The following is a 20472-nucleotide window of genomic DNA, read 5'->3' as shown; positions in this document are numbered from 1 at the left end:
GGCTTGCAGCCTCTATAAATGCATGAGCCAATTCTTTATCATAAATCTTTATATATCTGTATTATGTATATAGACAATATACAGATATATAGACATGTATTTACTGGTTTAAATTTTTCCTTTAATGCAAGTTTTCTAGATAGCACAGGCTATTTTACTCTAGAGAATCCTAATACACTAATATAAATAAGTGAATAAATAAGTAAATGTGGAGAAGAAAAGACTCTTTCCCATAGTAAAATCTCAGTCTCAATTAATAAACGTAGAAGCAATCATGGAACGAGGAATCACTGTTTGACAACTACCGTGATACCAACTGAGCTGGGCAAGAATCATCAGTGGATGCTAAAACTAGTGGGTAAAAAATCTGATGAGAAGCAAGATACCAACTTGGCCCCAAGGTACTTACACTAACTGCTAATGGACAAGCAGTAAACTCACAGTAGAGAAGTCTGGCAGGCGCTGCCTTAACCAAGCAAGCCAAGCAATGCAACACCATCCACAGCGATTAAACAAAGCAACACCAAATGCCTCCTGATTCAATTCCCGGGCGAGCACAACCATCCTGTGACATTCCTTCCAAGAAATGCTGTCTCTGACCCTAAGCATGAGGAGAGTCAGACAAATCCAGATGAAAGGACACTCTATAGAATAAGTGACCTGTACCCCTCAAGATGTCACGAAGGACAGAGGCTGAAAAGCCATCTGAAGAAGTCTGACACACGACAACTGAGTTACTAAAAAAGACTTCATCCTGAGCCCCGGAAGCTGGAGTTGCTGAAGAAGAGTGATCACCTTGTCCTTGTGTGGCTAGGACTTGTCTGGCTTTAGAGCAGAAAAGCACTGCATCCCAGGAAAAGCCATACGTCCCAGGCAGATTGGGACAGTTGGTCAACCGACTGTGAAATGTCACTATCTGACCCCCACAGAGTAAAATGCCACCACATTTAGAAAGCAGCAAATATTCCTCAAAAGTCACTGAAATGTCAGCAGTGCAGGAGGACAGCCTCTGGAGCCAGGTTATGTCCTTCCAGGCTGTGGACTGCAGGCAAATAAGTCACTGATGGCCGGGCTCGGTGGCTCAGCCTGTAATCCCAGCACTCTGGGAGACCGAGGCGAGTGGATCACCTGAGCCCACGGGTTCGAGTCCAGTCCGGGCAACCTGGCGAGACCTCGTCTCTACAATAAAATTAAAAACAGCAGGTGTGGTAGCACGCGTCTATAGTTCCAGCTATGCAGAAGGCTGAGGCGGAAGGATCGCTGGAGACCGGAAGGTCAATGCTGGAGTGGCCATGAGCATGCATGCCACTGCACTCCAGCCTGGGCAAAGGAGTGAGAGTCCAACTCAAAAAAAAAAAGGCACTGATTCTCTGTGCCTCTGTTTCTTCCTCTGTAAAATGCAGATGTGAACGCAAACTCTGATGTAAACTGTGACCTTTGGGTGGTGATGTGTCAGTGTAGGCTCACTGATCGCAACAAATATACCACTCTGGTGAAGGGCGCTGACAGTCGGGAAGACGGCATGTGTGCGTGCACGGGCGTGTGTGTCGCGAGCAGGGGACATGTGGCAACTCGCTGTACCTTCTGCTCAATTTTGCTGAGAACCTAAAACTGCTCTAAAAAATAGTCTTTTTTTTCTTTTTTGAGGCAGGGTCTCACTCTGTCGCCCAGGCTGGAGGGCAGTGGCAAGACTTTAACTTACGGCTGCCTTGACCTCCCGGGCTCAGACGATCCTCCCGCCTCAACATCCTGAGGAGCTGGGACTACAGGTGTGTGCCACTGTGCCTGGCTGCTTTTTTGCAGAGATGAGGTCCCACTATGTTGCCCAGGCTGCTCTCGAACTCCTGGGCTCAAGCAAGTCTCCTGCCTCGGCCTCCCACAGTGCTGGGATTACAGGCGTGAGCCACCATGCACAGCAGTGTCTGAAAAGGAAGATATCAGTAGCTACTACCATATGGTAAACTAGTTAATGACAGAAGTTTGCATCAACCAGCTTCAATTTTTTTTTTTATTTTCACCCACTCTCAGTATTATGAAAGTGAAAAACGTGCTGGTCGCAAATGTGCTAATACATAATATATAAAACACGTAGAATACGACCTGAAACACAGCAGATCTAAGTGACAGCCACTTTTTATAGTAGAGGTTTCCAGCTCTGGTAATTTACCCTAAGGAAATAATCTTGTATTTGGAAGAAGTCTTTTGCATCAATATGTTCAGTAGCGCTTGTAAGAGAAAAGAATTCAGAAACAATCGAAGTGCTCCACAAGTTGGGCATGACACAAATTCTGGCATGCCGTGCGGTGGAACGTTAATCACACTCTCACTAAAAACGTGGCTTCTGAAGGAGGAGGACTGATCTTTTTCTTTTTTTGAGTCAAAGTCTCACTTTGTCACCCAGGGGGAAGGGCAGTGGCACCGTGATGGCACACCACAGCCTCTACCTCCCGGTCTCAGGCAATCCTTTGGCCTCAGGCTCCTGAGTAGCTGGTACTGGCACGTGCCACTGCGCCCAGCTGATGTGTTTTAATTTTTTTGTAGAGAAAAGGTCTAGTTGTGTTGTCCAGGCTGTTCTCAAACTCCTAGGCCCGAGCAATCCCCCAGTCTCAACGTGCTAGGACTGCAGGCGTGAGGCACAGCGGCCAGCACGGAGGACCAACCTTTCAGAGGCAAAAGGCCTTCTTTCCACGTCTAACTGGTAAAGAGGAAGAGGAAATTTAGATCAGCACTCACTCCACTTTGCAGTCTCTATTGTTTTTGGTTCACCTATTACTATAACGACAAGGGGAGACCCCCCAAAACCCGGAATTATCTTTTGGAGGGCAGAGGCCTCTTGTAGTACAAGGTTAGGTAAGTGCTCTAGGAACCCGTAAGCCGCAGTATTCCAGCTAACATTGTTGTGAGAGGCTGAGTTCAGCTTTTTTTTTAAAATGAGTTGGAGTCTCACTCTGTCGCCCAGACTGGAATGCAGTGGCCGCTCCCGGTCACCGCAGCCTCGACCTGCTGGGCTCCGGCGATCCTTCCATCTCAGCCTTCCAAGTAACTGGAACTACAGGCGTGTACTACCACGCGCAGCTAATTTTTTGATTTACTGTAGAGATGAGGTTTCGCCTGCTCAGGCGGGTCTCGAACCCGCAGGCTCAGGCAATCCACTCACCTCAGCCTCCCAAAGGCATGGGATTACAGGCTGAGCCACCGAGCCCGGCTTTTTTTTTTTGAGTTGGAGTCTCACTCTGTTGCCCCGACTAGAGCAGTAGCAAGCTCCCAACCACTACAGCCTCGACCTGTTGAGCTCCGGTGATCCTTCCACCTCAGCCTTCCAAGTAGCCGGAACTACAGGCACGCGCTACCACGCCTGGCTAATTTTTGATTTATTGTAGAGATGAGGTCTCACCAAGTTGCCCGGGCAGGTCTTGAACCCGCGGGTTCAGGCAATCCACTCACCTCGATCTCCCAAAGTGCTGGGATTACAGGCTGAGCCACCGAGCCCGGCCTGAATTCAGCTTCAGTGAAATTTTTTTTTTTTTTTTTGAGATTCTTGAAATGCGTTTGTCCATTTTGTGATGGATGATTTACACAAACAACCTGTCCACACCACACAGTGTCCAGCGATTTTTGACCAAAATGGCATGAATCCAGTGTCCCACCCTCTCTGTTCATCCAATTTCGCCTCGAGTGACTTTTTTTTCTGTTTTCCTGGAGGAAAGAGAAATGTTTTGCTGAAGTGGAAGAAGCAAAACAAAAGCAGAAGCACCAAAAGGTATCAAAACTAACAAGCTCAATAACTGTTATAAGCAGTGGAAAAAGCATCTCAATAGGCGTACTGCATCAAATGGAAAGTACTTTAAAGGCGACTGAAGCTTAAACATGTAAGAATACACAATTTTTAATAAATAAAGTCCGGTTTTTGGGGGGTGCCCTCCATAAGGTAGAAAGATGTCCTTTATTTATTTATTTATTTATTGAGTTGGAGTCTTACTCTGTCGCCCAGACTGGAGTGCAGTAGCCGCTCCCGGCCACCGCAGACTCCACCTGCTGGGCTCCGGCGATCCTTCCGCCTCAGCCTTCCAAATAGCTGGAACTACAGGCGTGCGCTATCACACCCAGCTAATTTTTGATTTATTGTAGAGAAGAGGTCTCGCCAAGTTGCCCAGGCGGGTCTTGAACCCGCGGGCTCAGGCAATCCACTCACCTTGGCCTCCCAAAGCACGGGATTACAGGCTGAGCCACTGAGCCTGGCTAAAAAGATGTCCTTTAAAATGGTCATAAAATTGGAACCCTCGTGCATTGCTGGTGGAAACACAAGAGGACACAGCTGCTGTGGAAAACAATATGGCGGCTCCCCCCAAATTACATACAGACCTGCCATCGGATCCAGCAATTTTATGTCAAGGTATATCCCCAAGAGAAACGAAAGCCGAGATCCGAACAGACATCCATCTGTACACTGATGTGCACAGCAGCATTACTCATAACAGAGCAACCCAAGTGTCCATTAGTGTGTGAGTGTGTGTATGTGTGTGTGTATAATGGAGTATTATTCAGCCTTTACTTTTATTTATTTTTTTGAGTTGGAGTTTCCCTCTGTCACCCAGGCTGGAGTGCAGTGGCACGCTCACGGCCACTGTAGTCTCAACCTGCTGGGCTTAGCTCAGGCAATCCTTCTGCTTCGGCCTTCCAAGTAGCTGGAAAAACAGGTGCACATCATATTTAGCCATTAAAAGGAAGGAAATTCTTGGCCAGAGGTAGTGACTCATGCCTGTAATCCCAGCACTTTGAGAGTTGGAAGCGAGAGGATTTCCTGAGCCCACAATCCCGAGACCAGCCTGGGCAACTGGGTAAGGCCTCGTCTCTACAATAAATCAAAAAGATAGCTGGACGTGGTGGTGCATGCCTGTAGTTTCAGCTACTTAGAAGGCTGAGGCAGAAGAATCGCTTGAGCCCAGTGGGTTGAGGCTGCAGTGGCTGTGAGCGTACCACTGTACTCCAGCCTGGGCGACAGAGACTCCAACTAAAAAATAAATAAATAAATGGAAATTCTGAGACATGCTACAGCATGGGCGAACCTAAAGATATCATGTAAGTGAAATAAGGCAGACCAAAAGGATAAATGCATGATTCCACTTACATGAAGTACCTAGGATAGTCAAATTCAGTGACATAAAACAGGACAGTGGCTGCTAGGGGTGGGAGGAAGTGGTAAATGAGGAGTTATTGTTTGATGAGTACAGAGTTTGAGCTTGGGAAGATGAAAAAGTTTCTGGAAATGGAAAGTGGTTATGTTGTACGACATTATAAACGCACTTAATTCCAATAAATTGTAAACCTAAAAATGGTTAAAATGGTAAATTTCATATTATGTATATCATACCACAAATAGGTGGTCATTTAAAAAACATGAAACAGGCCGGGCTCGGTGGCTCAGTCTGTAATCCCGCGCCTTCGGGAGGCTGAGGTGAGTGGATTGCCTGAGCCCGCGGGTTCGAGACCCGCCTGGGCAGCGAGACCTCATCTCTACAATAAATCAAAAATCAGCTGGGCGTGGTAGCGCGTGCCTGTAATTCCGGCTACTTGGAAGGCTGAGGCAGAAGGATCGCCGGAGCCCAGCAAGTTGAGGCTGCGGTGGCCGGAGCGGCCACTGCACTCCAGTCTGGGCGACAGAGTGAGACTCCAACTCAAAAAAAAAAAACAATAAAAAACATGAAACAGGCTGGGCTCGGTGGCTCAGCCTGTAATCCCAGCATTTTGGGAGGCCAAGGCAAGTGGATTGCCTGAGCCCACGGGTTCAAGACCAGCCCGGGTAACTTGGCGAGACCTCATCTCTATAATAAATAAATCAAAAATTAGCCGGGCGTGGTAGTGCACGCCTGTAGTTCTGGCTACTTGGAAGGCTGAGGTGAAAGAATCACTGGAGCCCAGCAGGTCGAGGCTGCAATGGCTGGGAGCGTGCCACTGCACTCAAGTATGGGAGACAGAGTGAGACTCCAACTCAAAAAAAAAAAAAAACGGAAACAAAATTTAACACAAAGCATGGTTCAAAATATTTGTATATACACGCAACATAAAAACATGAGTAAAAGATATACGAGGAAAATAAATGCAGTAATATTATTATAGTGCCTCTTACAATGTCATTTTTATTGTTCATATTTTTCTGTATTTTTCAAGTTTTCTATCGCAATCCCCAGCCTAGACTAAAACCCACAAGGGCAAGGCTGTGTCTTGCCCACCACTGTGTCTGCAGGTCTAGCCTGTAAAGTTTCTCGTGGAATCTGTGGTCCACACTGTTGCGCCTAGGATGTGGCAGGAGAGGCTGGGGTCAAGTACCTTTCCTGGGGTGGCCCAGGCACTCCACTGGTTTCTGGAGCAAGGAGTGCCAGGCCAGCCGAGGCCGATGCTGGCCCTGTGAAAGTGGCAGGCCAAGGCACGGGGCTGTCTCAAGCTCCCTGCTGGTGTCAGAAGGCAGGGAGGCCCGGAACCAGGGGACAGACAGCTGCCCAGCAGACGGAGGGCAGTACTGGAAACCCTCGAAGCAGGGGAAGCAGGGGAAGCGGATGCAGGTGCTGGCCTCCGCCCGTGCCCCAGGGCACGACCCAGGTGGGGAACAAAGGGCGAGAGTCAGAGTCCGCCTTCCTCCAGGGCCTAGGTCCGCCCCTTCCTCACCACGCAGTCTCCCCAGGCGAACCACGGAATGGCTGCAGCCACCACACCCTGTTGGGGATTCCCAACGCAACCCCAAGCAAAGAAGCAGACCGAGATACTCACTTCCAGGCCAGGGTACGCCAGCCTGAGCTTGCTCTCGCCTCAACCCCGGTCCTTTTCCCTCTTTGCCTCACATGAAGAGGGGCACCACTGAGGACGCCTGACAGACGCCCCCCAGACAAGTCCACGTCCCAATCCCCGGAACTCGAGCTGTGTGACCTTGGACAGCAGAAGGGACTTGCAAGTGTGATGAGGGAAGGAGGTCGGGAAGGGGACGGTCTCACAGCGGCTCATCCAGGTGGCTGATCTCATCACACAAGTCCTTGAGGAAAGAAGGTCGGAGAGACGTGACAGGTGACTTGGCTGCCCTGGGTGGCTTGGAAGATGGAGGGCAGGGCCTCGAGGTGCCGGAGCAGCCAGGACTGGATTCTCCCTCAGAGCCTCCAGGACGGAATGCAGCCCGGTGACACTGGGACATCTCACTGTGGATCCAGTGAGATGCAGGTCAGACTTCTGACCTCCAGAACCATGCAAGAGCAGACGTGTGCTGTCTGAAGACACTGACGTTGGGGCCAGGTGTTACGGCAGCAGCAGGGACGAATCCAGCCACCGTGTCAGAATCCCAGGGTCGTCCTCCAGTCCTCCTCTCCCCGGGTGCAGCCAGCCAGGCCGTTTTCCCTCCGCAGTGGGCCTCTCCTCGGTCCCCTCCTCCAGACCAGCTGCCACCGCAGGAGCTGCCCTTCTGCACCCTCGCCCAGGTGGCCCACGGCACCCTTCCTCACCCCTCTCCTGCCTCCTGCTCTTTCGTTCTTCACACTGACGTTCCCAATGTGGAAACGACACACTTTTCTCCTGCTCAAAAATCCCCCAGGCCCCACCCACACCCCAAAACTGTGGAATCTAGTCCAGACTTCTCAGTAAGTCCACGAGGCCACCAAGTTTCGGGCCCCCTCACCTGCTCTAGCGCAAGACCGAAGCTCTGGGTACAACGAATAGGCAGCAAAGCTGTGCATGCCCGGGTGACTTCCCTGCCTCCGAGACTCTGTACAGGCTGTTCCCTCTTTCCCTGCCCTCTACTCACCTTTAGGAAGGCTGGGGTCGCCTCCTCTGGGCTGGGGGCCTGCACGGGTCCCTTCGGCTTGCCCTTCCATGCCCACCATGGCAGACAGACCCGGGGGCATCCCCTGCAGCCGCGAAGCAAGGGACTCTGCCCACAACCCGAGGGAGCTCGGAAGCAGCTCCTTCCCCGGTGGAGACTCGGATCAAAACGCAGCCTAGCAGACGCCTGAGCAAAGCCCTAAGCTGAGGCCCTAAGCACAGCGCCCAGCCACACTCTGCCCAGACTCCTGATGCGAAGGAGATGTGAGGAAAACAGTGAGAGTTTGTCTTAAACTGCTGTCGTGCCACCAAAGCCAGTATTTCTATCCTACTGTCTGCCCTGGAAGGCTGACCTTGTGCGGCTTCTGAGACCTCCGGCTTCCAAGCGGGCTCGGCCCGTGAGAGTTCTGACCGGAAGTCAGTGGACGGGAGGAAAGAGGCCAGAGCCCCCTCCCTGTGACGCTGCCTGCGGCTGGTCGTGTCCTCGATTGGACATCGCTGCTGAAGGCCACTCTCAAGAACACCCTGCCCAACCGCCTCCTCCGGGTTCTCAAATCCCACTGTCTCTGCTGGTCCCTTCAGCCTTAGGATATGGACAGCCAGGCCAAACACCATCCCCTGTGGCGCTGCCCCTGGAAAATACGCGGTCTGACCATCAAGTTCACGAACTTGCCACTGTGTGCTTACGTTGGCAGCACTGCACAAACAACTCGGTAAGGTCTTATGCTCTTGGTTGAACAGAGTCTCGTAGCTGTGTTCGTGTCGATGTGTCTCGGTGTCGTGCTGAGTGGTGTTTTCATTATTGTTGCTGCGTGTTTTGTGTGCCATCCCAAGGATGTAAGAGCTTGAATTAGAGCAACGAACAAACATCACATTTCTCGTTAAACTCGGCAAGAGTGGAGTGAAGTCAGGGACACGTTAGTCCAAGCTCATGGGGATAATGTCATAAAAAGAGTGGCAGTGTACAAATGAAGTAAACATTTCTCTGAGAGGAGAGAAAGTGCCACTGATAAAGAGAGGTCAGGATGGCCAGTAATAGGCAGAACTGACGAAAGCACTGCAAAAATCATGGGCTGACTGGGAGAAGCACAGCAGACCAAATAAACATCAGTAGAGAAACGGGAAAATCTTAGCACGGCAAAGGTGTGTGCAAAAATGGTCCTCAAGGCACTCTTGCATCACAGCAAGGCACCGGCTCACACAGCACTGCCTGTGAGGGAGTTTTCAGCCAGGAAACAAAGAACCATATGGGACACCCTCTCTACTCACCTGATCTGGGCCCCAGTGACTTTTTTCCCTACCCAAAGATAAAGGAAATGTTGAAAGGAAGGCATTTTGGTGACATTCAGAACATCAAGGGTAATACAACAGTAGCTGACGGCCATTCCAGAAAAAGAGTTCCAAAACTGCCTTGATGGATGGACTAGGTGTTGGCATCGGGGCGTGGCGTGCCAAGGGGGAGTAGCTCGAAGGAGACCATGGGGATATTCAGCAACGAGGTCAGTAGCACTTTTTCTAGGATTAGCTCACGAGCTTGTCAAGTCTAGCAAACGCTCCTCCAATCGTACTATCCCGGAGGTGCCAGTCTCCTGCGGGGACCCTGACCACAGGGTGCTGCCTGCTGCTTCTGTGTCCTGTGTAAGCCTCGCTCGCAGGACTCCCCTTGCGGAACCGAAACTGCGTGACTGAACGCGCCCTTTGAGCCCCTCCACCGGCAGGGGAGCCGTCATCGAAGGCAAAGGCGAGCTCAGCAGCAGCTGGGGTCAGCCCACGAGAAGGCAGGTTGCCTGTCTGGCAGAGTCTGTTGGGAGCCCGAAGGCTGGGCCGGGAGTGTCGAGCCTGAGCAGCCACATCAGAGCTTCTGACACCGACCATGGGGGCCTGGCGCCTGGGAGCGTCTCCGATTTTACACCATGAAGAAACGACTGTGTTCTTGGTCTCCAAACATAGGTAATGTTGCCCTACTGGAGTCCGTTTTCCCCACAACAAAGGGAGAACAGCCATCACCTGTAACAAAACCAGGAAACCCCCGCACAGGCCTCCGTGACTCCGCTTTCCCGCTGGACAGGAGGTAGCTTCTGAGGCTTGTTCTTCTGGCCAACACCTCTGTGCACGCCACCTCTTTCCCCTCCCACATTTGGACTATTTCCTTGGGATTAAGAATCCCAGAATAAGAAATTCTAAAAGATGGTTTGCAAGTACCTAGGAAAGGAGGCGCTCTCACCAGGAGCCAAGCGCGTGTGTGTGCGTGCATGTGCAAGTACACGCCTGCAATCAAGACTAGATCATGCCTGGCTAATTCCATTCTCCTTTTTGGGAAGGGCCACCAAACTGGCAGGTCAGGAAAGGAAGCAGCCACAGGTGTTGGACCACACTTCCAGCACTGACCTGTCTGCCCCTCCAGGGCCCAGAGTAGCCACCCGGTTACCAACTCTGTGCCACAACGCCCAGGGACATCCTGTTCCCCAAACACATTCCCACCCCACGCCACAGCTGCCGCTGACCCCTAAGTCGAGAAGGCCCTTCTAGGGCACCTCATCTTCTCAAGTCCTCCTGTCAGGCCCTTTCCCAATCACATCACCATGCTGTTGAGTGAAACAATCCCATGCCACATTCTCTGAGTCCCTGTCTCTGCCAGCTCATGTGGTCTCCTGACATTTCAGGCAAGGGCCTCTCACTGTACACAGGGCACTCCTGCCATTCTTCTGCCTCTTGTGGTCCCCAAAGCGACAGGCACTGAGCACAGAAGATGCCGGATATTTACTAGATGCTCAGCAGACACCGCCTTCCTCACCAGTGCTAGCATGTACCCAGGCTAGATATGTGTTTACTATCCAGGCTGAATCCGAGAACAGAGACCCGCGTGACAAGGTTTGAAGCCGTGAAGGAGCACAGATGGGCAATGCCAGCCAGGGCAGCAGGCCGGGGCAGGGGCAGAGCAGTGAACCTGCTGTGGCGACACAGATGCTGGGAGGGAAGGAAGATGTCACAGGTGCCCAGTCTCAGGCTCCAGGGCGAAACCTGCGTGAAATCCTTCCACTCCTGGTCCTGGTGGGATGCCAGAGAGGAGCCCAGCAGAGGAGGCAGGAGCACAGGCCACAGAGGCCACCAAAGCCACGCCAATGCCAGTCCAGCACTTCCCAGCTGGCCTGGGGCAGGGGACATCCGTGTGCCCGGGCCCCTCATCTGTGGCACGGACAAGAACACACACCCGCAGGCAGGGAACCCGTGTGCGTCTCTCCTGCTCTCAGTGCTCACTGGGAGCAAAGCCCGCTTGCTTCTCCCTTAAGGTCCAGCAGATGGCTGGGTGCGGTGGCTCAAGCCTGTCATCCCAGCACCTCAGGAGGCCAAAGTGAGAGGACTGCCTGAGCCCGCGGGTGCGAGACCTGCCCGGGCAACTTGGCGAGACCTCATCTCTACAATCAATCAAAAAATTAGCCAGGTGTGGTAGCGCACGGCTGCAGTTCCGGCTCCTTAGAAGGCTGAGGCGGAAGGATCGCCAGAGCTCAGCAGGTCGAGGCTGCAGTGGCCATGAGAGCGCCCCTATACTCCAGCCTGGGCAACCAGAGTGAGACTCCAACTCAAAAAAAAAACATCGCACAGATGTCGGCGGCTTCCCAGTCCCACCCCTCTTCCAGTTGGGGTCCCTCTAGACCCTCAAGCCAGGCCTGGGAATCTTCCTGATGGCATCACCAGTTGAGTCACAGTCTCTAGAGTAGAACTCAGCATATGGTGCCCAAGAAAACACCTTTGAGACAGTGCTTGTACTCTGCGGCCCTGGGAGCCTGAGCAACACAGGAGGGATGGAGGGAGGAGCAGGTCTTTGAGGGACACTGTCTCTTACTAACACGCTGGGAAAGGGCCTGGAGTGCAGCCAACCACAGGCTAGGCTTCTCTGAGAAGCCGCCAGGAACCGAGTTCTCACCAAACTGGGCACCGGCCCAGCCTCAGGCACGGGCCTGGCCCGGTTTCCCAGCCTCAGGACTCTGCTTGCAAAGAGCCTCCATCATGCCCCAAGACACGGGGCGCGAGGTGCTGGGACACCCTGAGGCGCTGATGCTGTACCAGCCCCACGCCTAGTATTTTCCAGTTCAAGATCTTTCAGGACCGGCACGGTGGCTCACATCTGTCATCCCAGTACTTTGGGAGGCTGAGGCGGAGGATCACTTGAGCCCAGGAGTTTGAGACCAGCCTGGGCGACATAGTGAGACCTCATCTCAACAAAAAATCGGAAAAACTAGTCAGGCATGGTGGTGTGTGCCATAGTCCCAGCTACTCAGGAGGTTGAAGAAGAAGGATAGTCTGAGCCCAGGAGTCAAGACTGCAGTGAACTGAGATGGTGCCACCGCACTCTAGCATGGGCAGCAGAGTGAGACCCTGACTCGGGGGGATAAAAACGGCCAGAAGCCAGAGTCAGGGCCTCTGAGCCATAATGCTGGCAAACCCGGACCCAGAAGGCAAGAGATGTGGGGGCCGGCATTCAATGGAGAAAATGGCACGGCCTGGACGATGGGAGCTGAGGGCTGGGCTGAAGACTCCTAGGACTGAGATATCAACTGCATCAAACCCCCCCTGGCTTCCAAGCCTCCTCAGGAAGAGAAGGCGCTGCCCCCGCGCTGACCAGCCCAGCACCACCCTGGCCAGTTAGTCATTTCCCAGCCCTAGGCCACTCAGGCTGTTTTTCAAATGCGTTTAACTGAGGTCTTTCCTCAACTGTCCCCTAATGCTGAGGGACTCTCTGGACTGAAGAGTGCGAATTCTTAAACCATGAAGACAGAGACAACCCAGGCTGCCAAGAAATGTTTCAACAAGGATGAAGCCTAGCCTAGGGAACACAGCAAGACCTCGTCTCGCCAAAAAAATTAGCCAAACATAGTGGTGCACTCGTGTAGTCCAAGCTACTTGAGAGGCTGAGGGAGAACCTCTTGAGCCCAGGAGTTCGAGACCAGCCTGGGTAGCACAGCAAGATCTCATCACTACAAAAAAAAAAAAAAAGACAATTAGCCAGGCACGGTGGCATACGCCTGTAGTCCTGGCTACTCAAGGGGGAGGCTGAGGAGGGAGGATTGTTTTAGCCCAAGAGTTTGAGGCTGTGGTGAGCCAAGATCATGCCACCGCACTCCAGTGTGGATGACAGAGACCTAGACTCAAAAAAAAAAGAAGCCACATGCCCAGGTCTTCCTGTGGCTACAAAGAGGTGCTACCTGCCTCAGCATTTAAACATTCAGAGACCCGGGGCCTTAAATCCAACCCAGAGTGGGAGTTTTGGCTTCCGGGAGAGCGCCGGCCCCGCTTGGCCCCTCCGCCACGCCGGGCCAAGACCGGAGACCCCACTCTTCCTTGGCGCCCCAGAGTCGCTGTTCTTAGCAGCGCTCCCCCATTTCAAAGTCACCCAAACACCACGCACCTCCTAGAGGAAAGGCAGAGGGACCATGGCTGGGGGGCTGGCCTCCAATGAGCCTCTGAAGCACTTGCCTGGCCTGCTGAGCCCAGTGGGTGGGCCGGCCCTGGCATCCGGGGTGGCTCGGGGGGCGTTCCAGGCCAGGCTCACCGGAGCCTTGGAGGCAGGCCAAAGCTCCCCACTGGGGAGGGGCCACACTCCCGGGACAGGTGTGGATGACAAAGGCAGATTTCCTTTGGGAACGTGGGCACAAAAAGGCGGGTCAGAGTCCCTGTAGACCAAGCTCTGAGGGTAAGTCAGCACTTCCCCACCGCAGGGGACCGAGGCCACACAGACCAACAGGCAGACAAGTTAATCTGTACCCAGGGCGGTTTTAATAAGTAACTGCACCCCGTGGGTGCAGAGCCAGCTGGGATGCAAGGGAAGGGCGGCTCTCCGCCAGCCAGTGGGTGCAGACACAGGAGCCAGTCGGCAGCAGTTCCAGCCCCAGGGCCAGTACAGCTCAAGCCGCTGGACGTGCCCACCAAGAAGGCAGCGCATGGGCAGAGCCTGGGCCTCCCGCAGTGGCAAGGGGTGGGCGCCACTGTCCCGGAAGCAGCCCGACGCGGGTGGGTGGCCTCCTTGTGGAAGGCACCACGTGTGCCTGTGCTCACACACCACCCTTTGTCCACCAGCCCTGAGCCTGGGTCAGCCCCAAAGGTTCTGTCCACAGAGCTCAGAGAGCGGTGCTGCAACCCCTCCTCCAGCCCCACGCGCCGGACAAGCCCTCAGCAGCAAAGCTGGCCACCCGATACCTCCTGAATACAGGGGGAGGGCCCAGAACAGCCTCTCCACTGAAGTCAGCACAGGTGGCCCCAGGGTTCCCAGAAGCACGCACACACCTCCCCGAGGCTGCCCTGGCTGGAACTCGTCCATCCTTCCAACCCGGAATCAGCCTCGTAAGGACGTCTAGATCCCAACAAGTCGACAAGTGTGCACCTGCCCTGTTCCCGACTGAATGTGAACAAGGGGGAGAACCTGAAGAAAGGGCCATCCTGGGGCTCATCTAGTCAGCAGGCTGTCTACTTGCTCCAGGGGTACCAGGGTGAGGTTCCCCACCTGCCCCTGAAGTCTGCCTGCTGGGAGCAAGAAACGCAGGGGACCCTCGTGCTTCTGCCTCTCCTGAACCTTTACAAGCTGTGAAAAGGAAAAATCCCAATGGGGGAGGTATGCAGTAGGCATTTAATAAGTGCTGTTGACTGATAAAAATGGAAAGAAAATATAGCACAGAGGCTAAGAATACAGGTTTCTCTTTTCTTTCCCCCAAAGGGTGGATTAGGGTCTCGCTCTGCCACCCAGGCTGGAGCGCAGTGGCATGATAATAGCTCATCGCAGCCTCAGCCTCCTGGCTTAGGCGATCCTTTCGCCTCAACCTCCCAAGTAGCTGTGACTACAGGTGCGTGCCACCACACCCAGCTAATTTTTTTATTTTTTGTAGAGTTGAAGTCTCACTGTGCTTCCTAAGCTGGTCTCGAACTCCAGGGCTCAAGCAATCCTCTCGCCATAGCCTCCCAAAGTGCTGGGATTAAGGCATGGACCACCACACCCAGCCAGAATACAGGTTTGGGGTCACCAGATCTGGCTTCTAAGTTACTAGATATATGACAACTTCTCTAAGCCTGGGTTTCTGTATCTATAAGCAAGATGTAATAAGAATTTCTTCGGTAATCCCAACACTTTGGGAGGCTGAGACAAGTGGACTGCCTGAGCCCACAGGTTTGAGACCAGCCTGGGCAACTTGATGAGACCTCATCACTACAATAAAATAAAAAATAGCCAGGTGTGGTAGCGCACACCTGTAGATCCAGCTACTTGGAGGGTTGAGGCGGAAGGATTGCCGGAGCCTAGCAGGTTGATGCTGGGGTGGCCATGAGCGTGCATGCCACTGTACTCCAGTCTGGGGGAAGGAGCGAGACGCCAACTCAAAAAAAAAAAAATTTTTCTTATGTCATAAAATTACCATGAGGTAATTTTATATGAAGAACTTAGCGTTAACCTGGAATACAGTAAAAACTTTAAAAAAAAAAAAGCATGCTTATATTACTATCTTAAAGACAGAACGTCTTGTGCTTTCCTCTCCCCAGGCACGAGAGGTAGCCTAGAAGAGCGAGTGTCAGGCTCTGGGCTCACTTGTGCCACACTCAGGAACTTGCCCTATGGACAGCTGGGACTGTGCATCCCTTGTACAATTAAGGAGGATGGACCAGTCTTTCCTAAGTGCAGACCTCATCTGTGGTCACAAATAATAGTAACACTACAAAATGAAAAGGGTCCTTAAATTCTCTTTCAATCATGTGATCATGTGGAGGGGACAGTTTTATGTGTTATCACTGTGTCTTCTTTCCCTGTTTTCAAAGTTTCAATTTATTTTTAATTGACACATACCGTTGTGCATAGTTACGGGGTACCATGACATTTCAGTACACACTTACGTTGTATGATAAATTAGTCAGGGTACCCAGCATATCCACCACCTCAAACTTTCATCACTTCCTGTGGTGAAAACATGCAAAATCCTTGCTTCCAGCTGTTTAACACCTCTCTCACACCTGCCGGTCTCTTGAACAAAGAAAAAGATGACCCCCAGGCTTCGAGCCTTCTGTGGCAGGACACGAATTTAAGCTAGAACTTAATAATGTTGCTTTATTTTTATTGTGCTCATTTCCATAATCATCTTTAAAATATGAAAAGTGATTCTGGTTTTCATATATGGCAGCAAAGTAATTTTTAGATGTATTTGGCCAGGCAGGTGGCTCACACCTGTAATCCCAGCACATTGGAAGGCCGAGGTAGGAGGACTGCTTGAGCCCAGGAATTCGAGACAAGCCTAGGCAACACAGCAAGACTTTGTGTCTACATAAAACTTAAACAACCCAGGCTCGGTGGCTCAGCCTGCCGTCCCAGCACTTTGGGAGGCCGAGGCGAGTGGACTGCCTGAGTCTGCGGGTTCGTGACCCGCCCAGGCAACTTGGTGAGAGCTCGTCTCTATAATAACTAACAAAATTAGCAAGGCACGGTAGCGTGCATCTGTAGTTCTGGCTACTTGGAGGGCTGAGGCAGAAGGATCACCAGAGCCCAGTAGGTTGAGGCTGCGGTGGCCGGGAACGTGTCACCACACTCCAGTCTGGGCGACAGGGTGAGACTCCAACTCAAAAAAAAAAGAAACTTAAAAAAAAAGGCCAGGCTTGGTGACTCAGCCTGTAATCCCAGCACTTTGGGAGGCTGAGGCAACTGGATTGCCTGAGCCCATGGGTTCGAGACCAGTCCGGGCAAGTTGGTAAGACTCGTTTCTACAATAAATCAAAAACTAGCCGGGTGTGGTCGCACACACCTGTGCAGCTACTTGGAAGGCTGAGGCAGAAGGATTGCCAGAGCCCAGCAGGTAAGTGCTGGGGTAGCTGTGAGCCTGCTGCTGCTGTACTCCAGCCTGGATGACAGAGTGAGACTCCAATTCAAAAAAAAAAAAAAAAAAAGAAGCTAGGCTTGGTGGCTCAGCCTGTAATCCCACGCCTTCAGGAGGCTGAGGTGAGTGGACTGCCTGAGCCCGCGGGCTCGAGACCCGCCCGGGCAACTTGGCGGGACCTCATCTCTACAATAAATCAAATATTAGCCGGGCATGGTAGCGCATGCCTATAGTTCCAGCTACTTGGAAGGCTGAGGCGGAAGGATCACCGGAGCCCAGCAAGTCGAGGCTGCAGTGGCCGGGTGCGGCCACTGCACCCCAGTCTGGATGACAGAGTGAGACTCCAACTCAAAAAAAAAAAAAGAGAACATTCAGTAACCAATACTACAGGTGGTAACATTATTAAGGAGGCCCTGGACATTTTGGAGACATTGAGCTGGATTTTTAAAGGCCCTCTCAGTCCTAAAAGCGAATGCTGGCACCCGGCGTACCAGGCTGCAGATGGCACCCAGCCCTCCTGTGAGGCTGCTCTCAACCCTCGCCTCCTCCAACCTGGGGACCCACGGCACTCCCTCTGCCCTGCTCTCGGGCCACACTCTACCACAGACCCGGCATTTGTGACTCAGGGCTCTAGCCATCCCCTATATTTATCTCCCCTCTAGAACAGGAGCTCCAGAGGCCAGATATGTCTCTCCATCTTGTCCCCAAGCCGCCTATTGTGATGTTCCGAAGTACCTATGTTGCAAAAAGGAGCCATGCTCCCTTTCTTGTGGAAAGAGAAGGTAGGCAGTCGAAGAAGAGTTGCCGCCAAGACTCATGGGCGACAAGCCAGCCCGGCTGCGCTTCAGACCTCCGGGGTGGCAGAAGCTCGCTGTCCTGACCTGGGCATCGAGTACCCAGTTAAACGAGAAGCCACTCACCCATTTTAAAGAGGCCTCGCCACACACGGGGCTCAGAAAAGCGCATCTTTCTTCGCGAAACTTACCAGGATCCGAAAACAAGCAGTCCCAGCAGCACAAGACCAATCACAACACAGACCAGAACCGGGCAAGCCTCAGAACGTTCTTCCCATGCCCTGGTCGCATGTGATGCTGGGAACACCAGGCTTGAATGGGGAGGTGATGATCCAAACAGAAGTCTCACTCTTGCCATAAGGGACGGTGACGGTCAAAGTGCTTTATACACAGAAATGAAACACACATGAGGAGGCAGCGTTAAGCTGGGGAAACCAGCAAGAGGGGCCCCATTTCAAACTCAGGGGTTCTCCTTCGGGAAGGGGGGCTTCCTCAACCAGTTCTTCACGTGACTTTGGGCCTTGGGCCTACACCTGCTCAGCAGACGGACTGGGAGAGTCCATAAGCCACGCAGGAAATGGTCTTCTTGCAGCCAGACCCTATCTATCAACATAAGGGCACAGGCTAGCTGCTGAATACTCTCTGCAGGTTCTTATTAAAACCATAAATTGAGCCAGGCTCGGTGGCTCAGCCTGTAATCCCGCACTTTGGGAGGCTGAGGTGAGTGGATTGCCTGAGCCCGCGGGTTCAAGACCTGCCTGGGCAACTTGACGAGACCTCATCTCTACAACAAATCAAAAAAATTAGCCGGGTGTGGTAGCGCGCGCCTGTAGTTCCAGCTACTTGGAAAGCTGAGGCGGAAGGATCGCCGGAGCCCAGCAGGTCGAGGCTGCGGTGGTCGGAGCAGCCACTGCACTCCAGCCTGGGTAACAGTGAGACTCTGACTCAAACATAAAAATAAAAAGATAAAATGATACTCAGTGATCTATCACAGAAACAAAGAACAGAGTGCCACATGTTCTCACTCATAAGCAGACCCTGAACAATGATCATAATCCTATAAGAAAGGGATTGGCAGTAGTGGGAAACTGCCAGGGGAGGGGGGTGCACACGTCATCAACAAGGGTAACCTGCATAATGAACATTTGTATGCCTCACCCTGAACTGTACCCCACATCTTAAAAAAATAAAATAAAAAGATAAAATGGAGAGCATAAGAGAACCTGATAAGATTATAAAGCAGTTAACTCAGTGGGATGGAAGACAGCAAGAATAAAACCAAGGGGCAAAGGATGTCGTCACCTTCCTCACCGTCACCACATCCTTATCTCCAGAATCAGCCTGTCCGCTGAGGCAGGCCGGAGGAGTCTGCCGCCCGCCCCTTCAGCCTGCCCAGCTAGGCAGCCACCTCCAAGAGGCAAAAAAGAGGGTCTAACAGGCAAAAGTACACAAAGTAAAAACCAGAGAAGGGTGTGGCCACGAAAGTACAATCATGCCAGTGAGGAGGAGGGGAGACTACGTTCACACCAGGGAAAAGAAACGCTGCCTCGAAAGGGCAGAAACGGGAAGACACAGTCTTTGTGAGCTACAGACGGTAGCGTGTTGGAATACACGACACGACCGTGTAAAGGCCACAGCATGTGGTCACTGGGAGAGTGGCTCTGAAGCCAGACTGCCTGTGTTCAAATCCTGCTCTGACACCTCCAAGCTGTGACATGAAGCAAGTTACAGGGCCGCTTTGTCTCGGTTTCCTCATCTGTAAAGTGGGGCAAACTTTAGTATCGACTGGTATTATAGGGTTGCTGTGAAAATTAAACCGTTAGGAACATATAAAGTGACTAGATGAACACCTGGCTCGTCATTGGTGCTTAATAAGCATTCACTTTTATCATTATTCTGGCTGCTGCTGTTCAGCGGATTTGCTACTAAGTTAGTTATGCTTAACCTAGTATTAAGACATGTTTGCTTTCCTGAAACACAAATAAGCTGATGACAGAGGGAACCAGAAGCAGGGAGATTTAGACGTAAGCAGGGCAACACATGAAAGCGGGCCAGGACAAAGGCTGTACTTGGGTCACCAAGCACTGAGAAATGCCGACTGGAAGGAAGCAGGTGGACGGATAAGGGACAGAGGGACGGACGTGCGACAAAGCAGTGAAGGAAAATGCCCAGGCTGTGGGCATCCAAGTGTTCACTGTAAAGTTCTTTCAACTTTGCTTTAAAAGTTTTCAAATAAGCTGGGGGATCAAAGGAAGCAGATGTGGAACATCACCCAGGTTTGGGGCCACAGCTGTGTTCCCCGTCCTGCGAGCCCAAGCTCCAGAGCAGGCGTGGACAAGGCTGGGGGCTTTGGAGCCTGTAACCATCACCTGCGCTCTCCCGCACCGATGAGCAGGCAGCAAGTGTGAATGTGAACCACCCCACGACGGCAGGGGCCCAGGCGCCACTGAGAAGTGCCGTGCTTGAAGGACTGTGACAGGCTCACTCCTGCTCAGGAACCTCCGACACAAGAGTCAGGCCAAGGGATGGGGGGATGGGGACACTGGCCAGCGGCACGCACTCACTCGTGGACTCGGCTGTCGCCGTACAGGTCGCTCAGGCCGAAGCTGACGTAGTGCCAGTGCTCGGGGATGTTGGTGGAAGGGCTCCCCACGTTCCGGTACATGCTAACATAGTCCAAGGGGTCGGGGCCGCCCAACCTGCAAAACATGAAACACAGGGGTGTTGGTGTGAGCCGGAAGCCAGACATCAAGCCTAGGCGTCTGCCTGGCGGACCTAAGGGCCTCGCCTGGAGGACCTCAGGTGAAAGGCAGCAAGAGAGAAACCGTGCTGCCGAGGGCCGAGACCAGGGAGGGCTGTGGGTGCCCGCCTCGCCAGGCGTCAGCGTGTCTCTGCTCCGACCCCGGGCAGGGCCTCGCTCAGAGATAAAACAGACGGGGTGGCTGCCCATCTTGCTCTCTCCTGTTTCACCTGGCCCTTCCCAAATGAGAGCGGCAAGGATCCCCCCCCCCCCCCCCCCCCCCCCCCCCCCCCCC

The 20472-nt window shown here is 52.7% G+C and overlaps 1 protein-coding gene across 1 annotated transcript in view; it reads right to left on the bottom strand.

The window, feature by feature from the left end:
• Positions 1–20472, bottom strand: part of SUFU (SUFU negative regulator of hedgehog signaling) — a gene marked incomplete at its 3' end in the record, with an annotated part of 84410 nt that overhangs the window by 57701 nt on the left and 6237 nt on the right. Inside the window, exon 2 of the mRNA XM_021709149.1 lies at positions 20002–20136. Within this exon, the coding sequence (XP_021564824.1) occupies positions 20002–20136 (135 nt within the window). The remainder of the gene's footprint in view (positions 1–20001; positions 20137–20472) is intronic.

This window comes from Carlito syrichta, unplaced genomic scaffold, assembly GCF_000164805.1.
Source record: "Carlito syrichta isolate Samal-C Ts95f unplaced genomic scaffold, Tarsius_syrichta-2.0.1 Scaffold168982, whole genome shotgun sequence".
NCBI classification, from domain to species: domain Eukaryota; kingdom Metazoa; phylum Chordata; class Mammalia; order Primates; family Tarsiidae; genus Carlito; species Carlito syrichta.
Note: the sequence above shows the minus strand (reverse complement) of the source record. Positions and strands in the feature narration are given on the sequence as shown.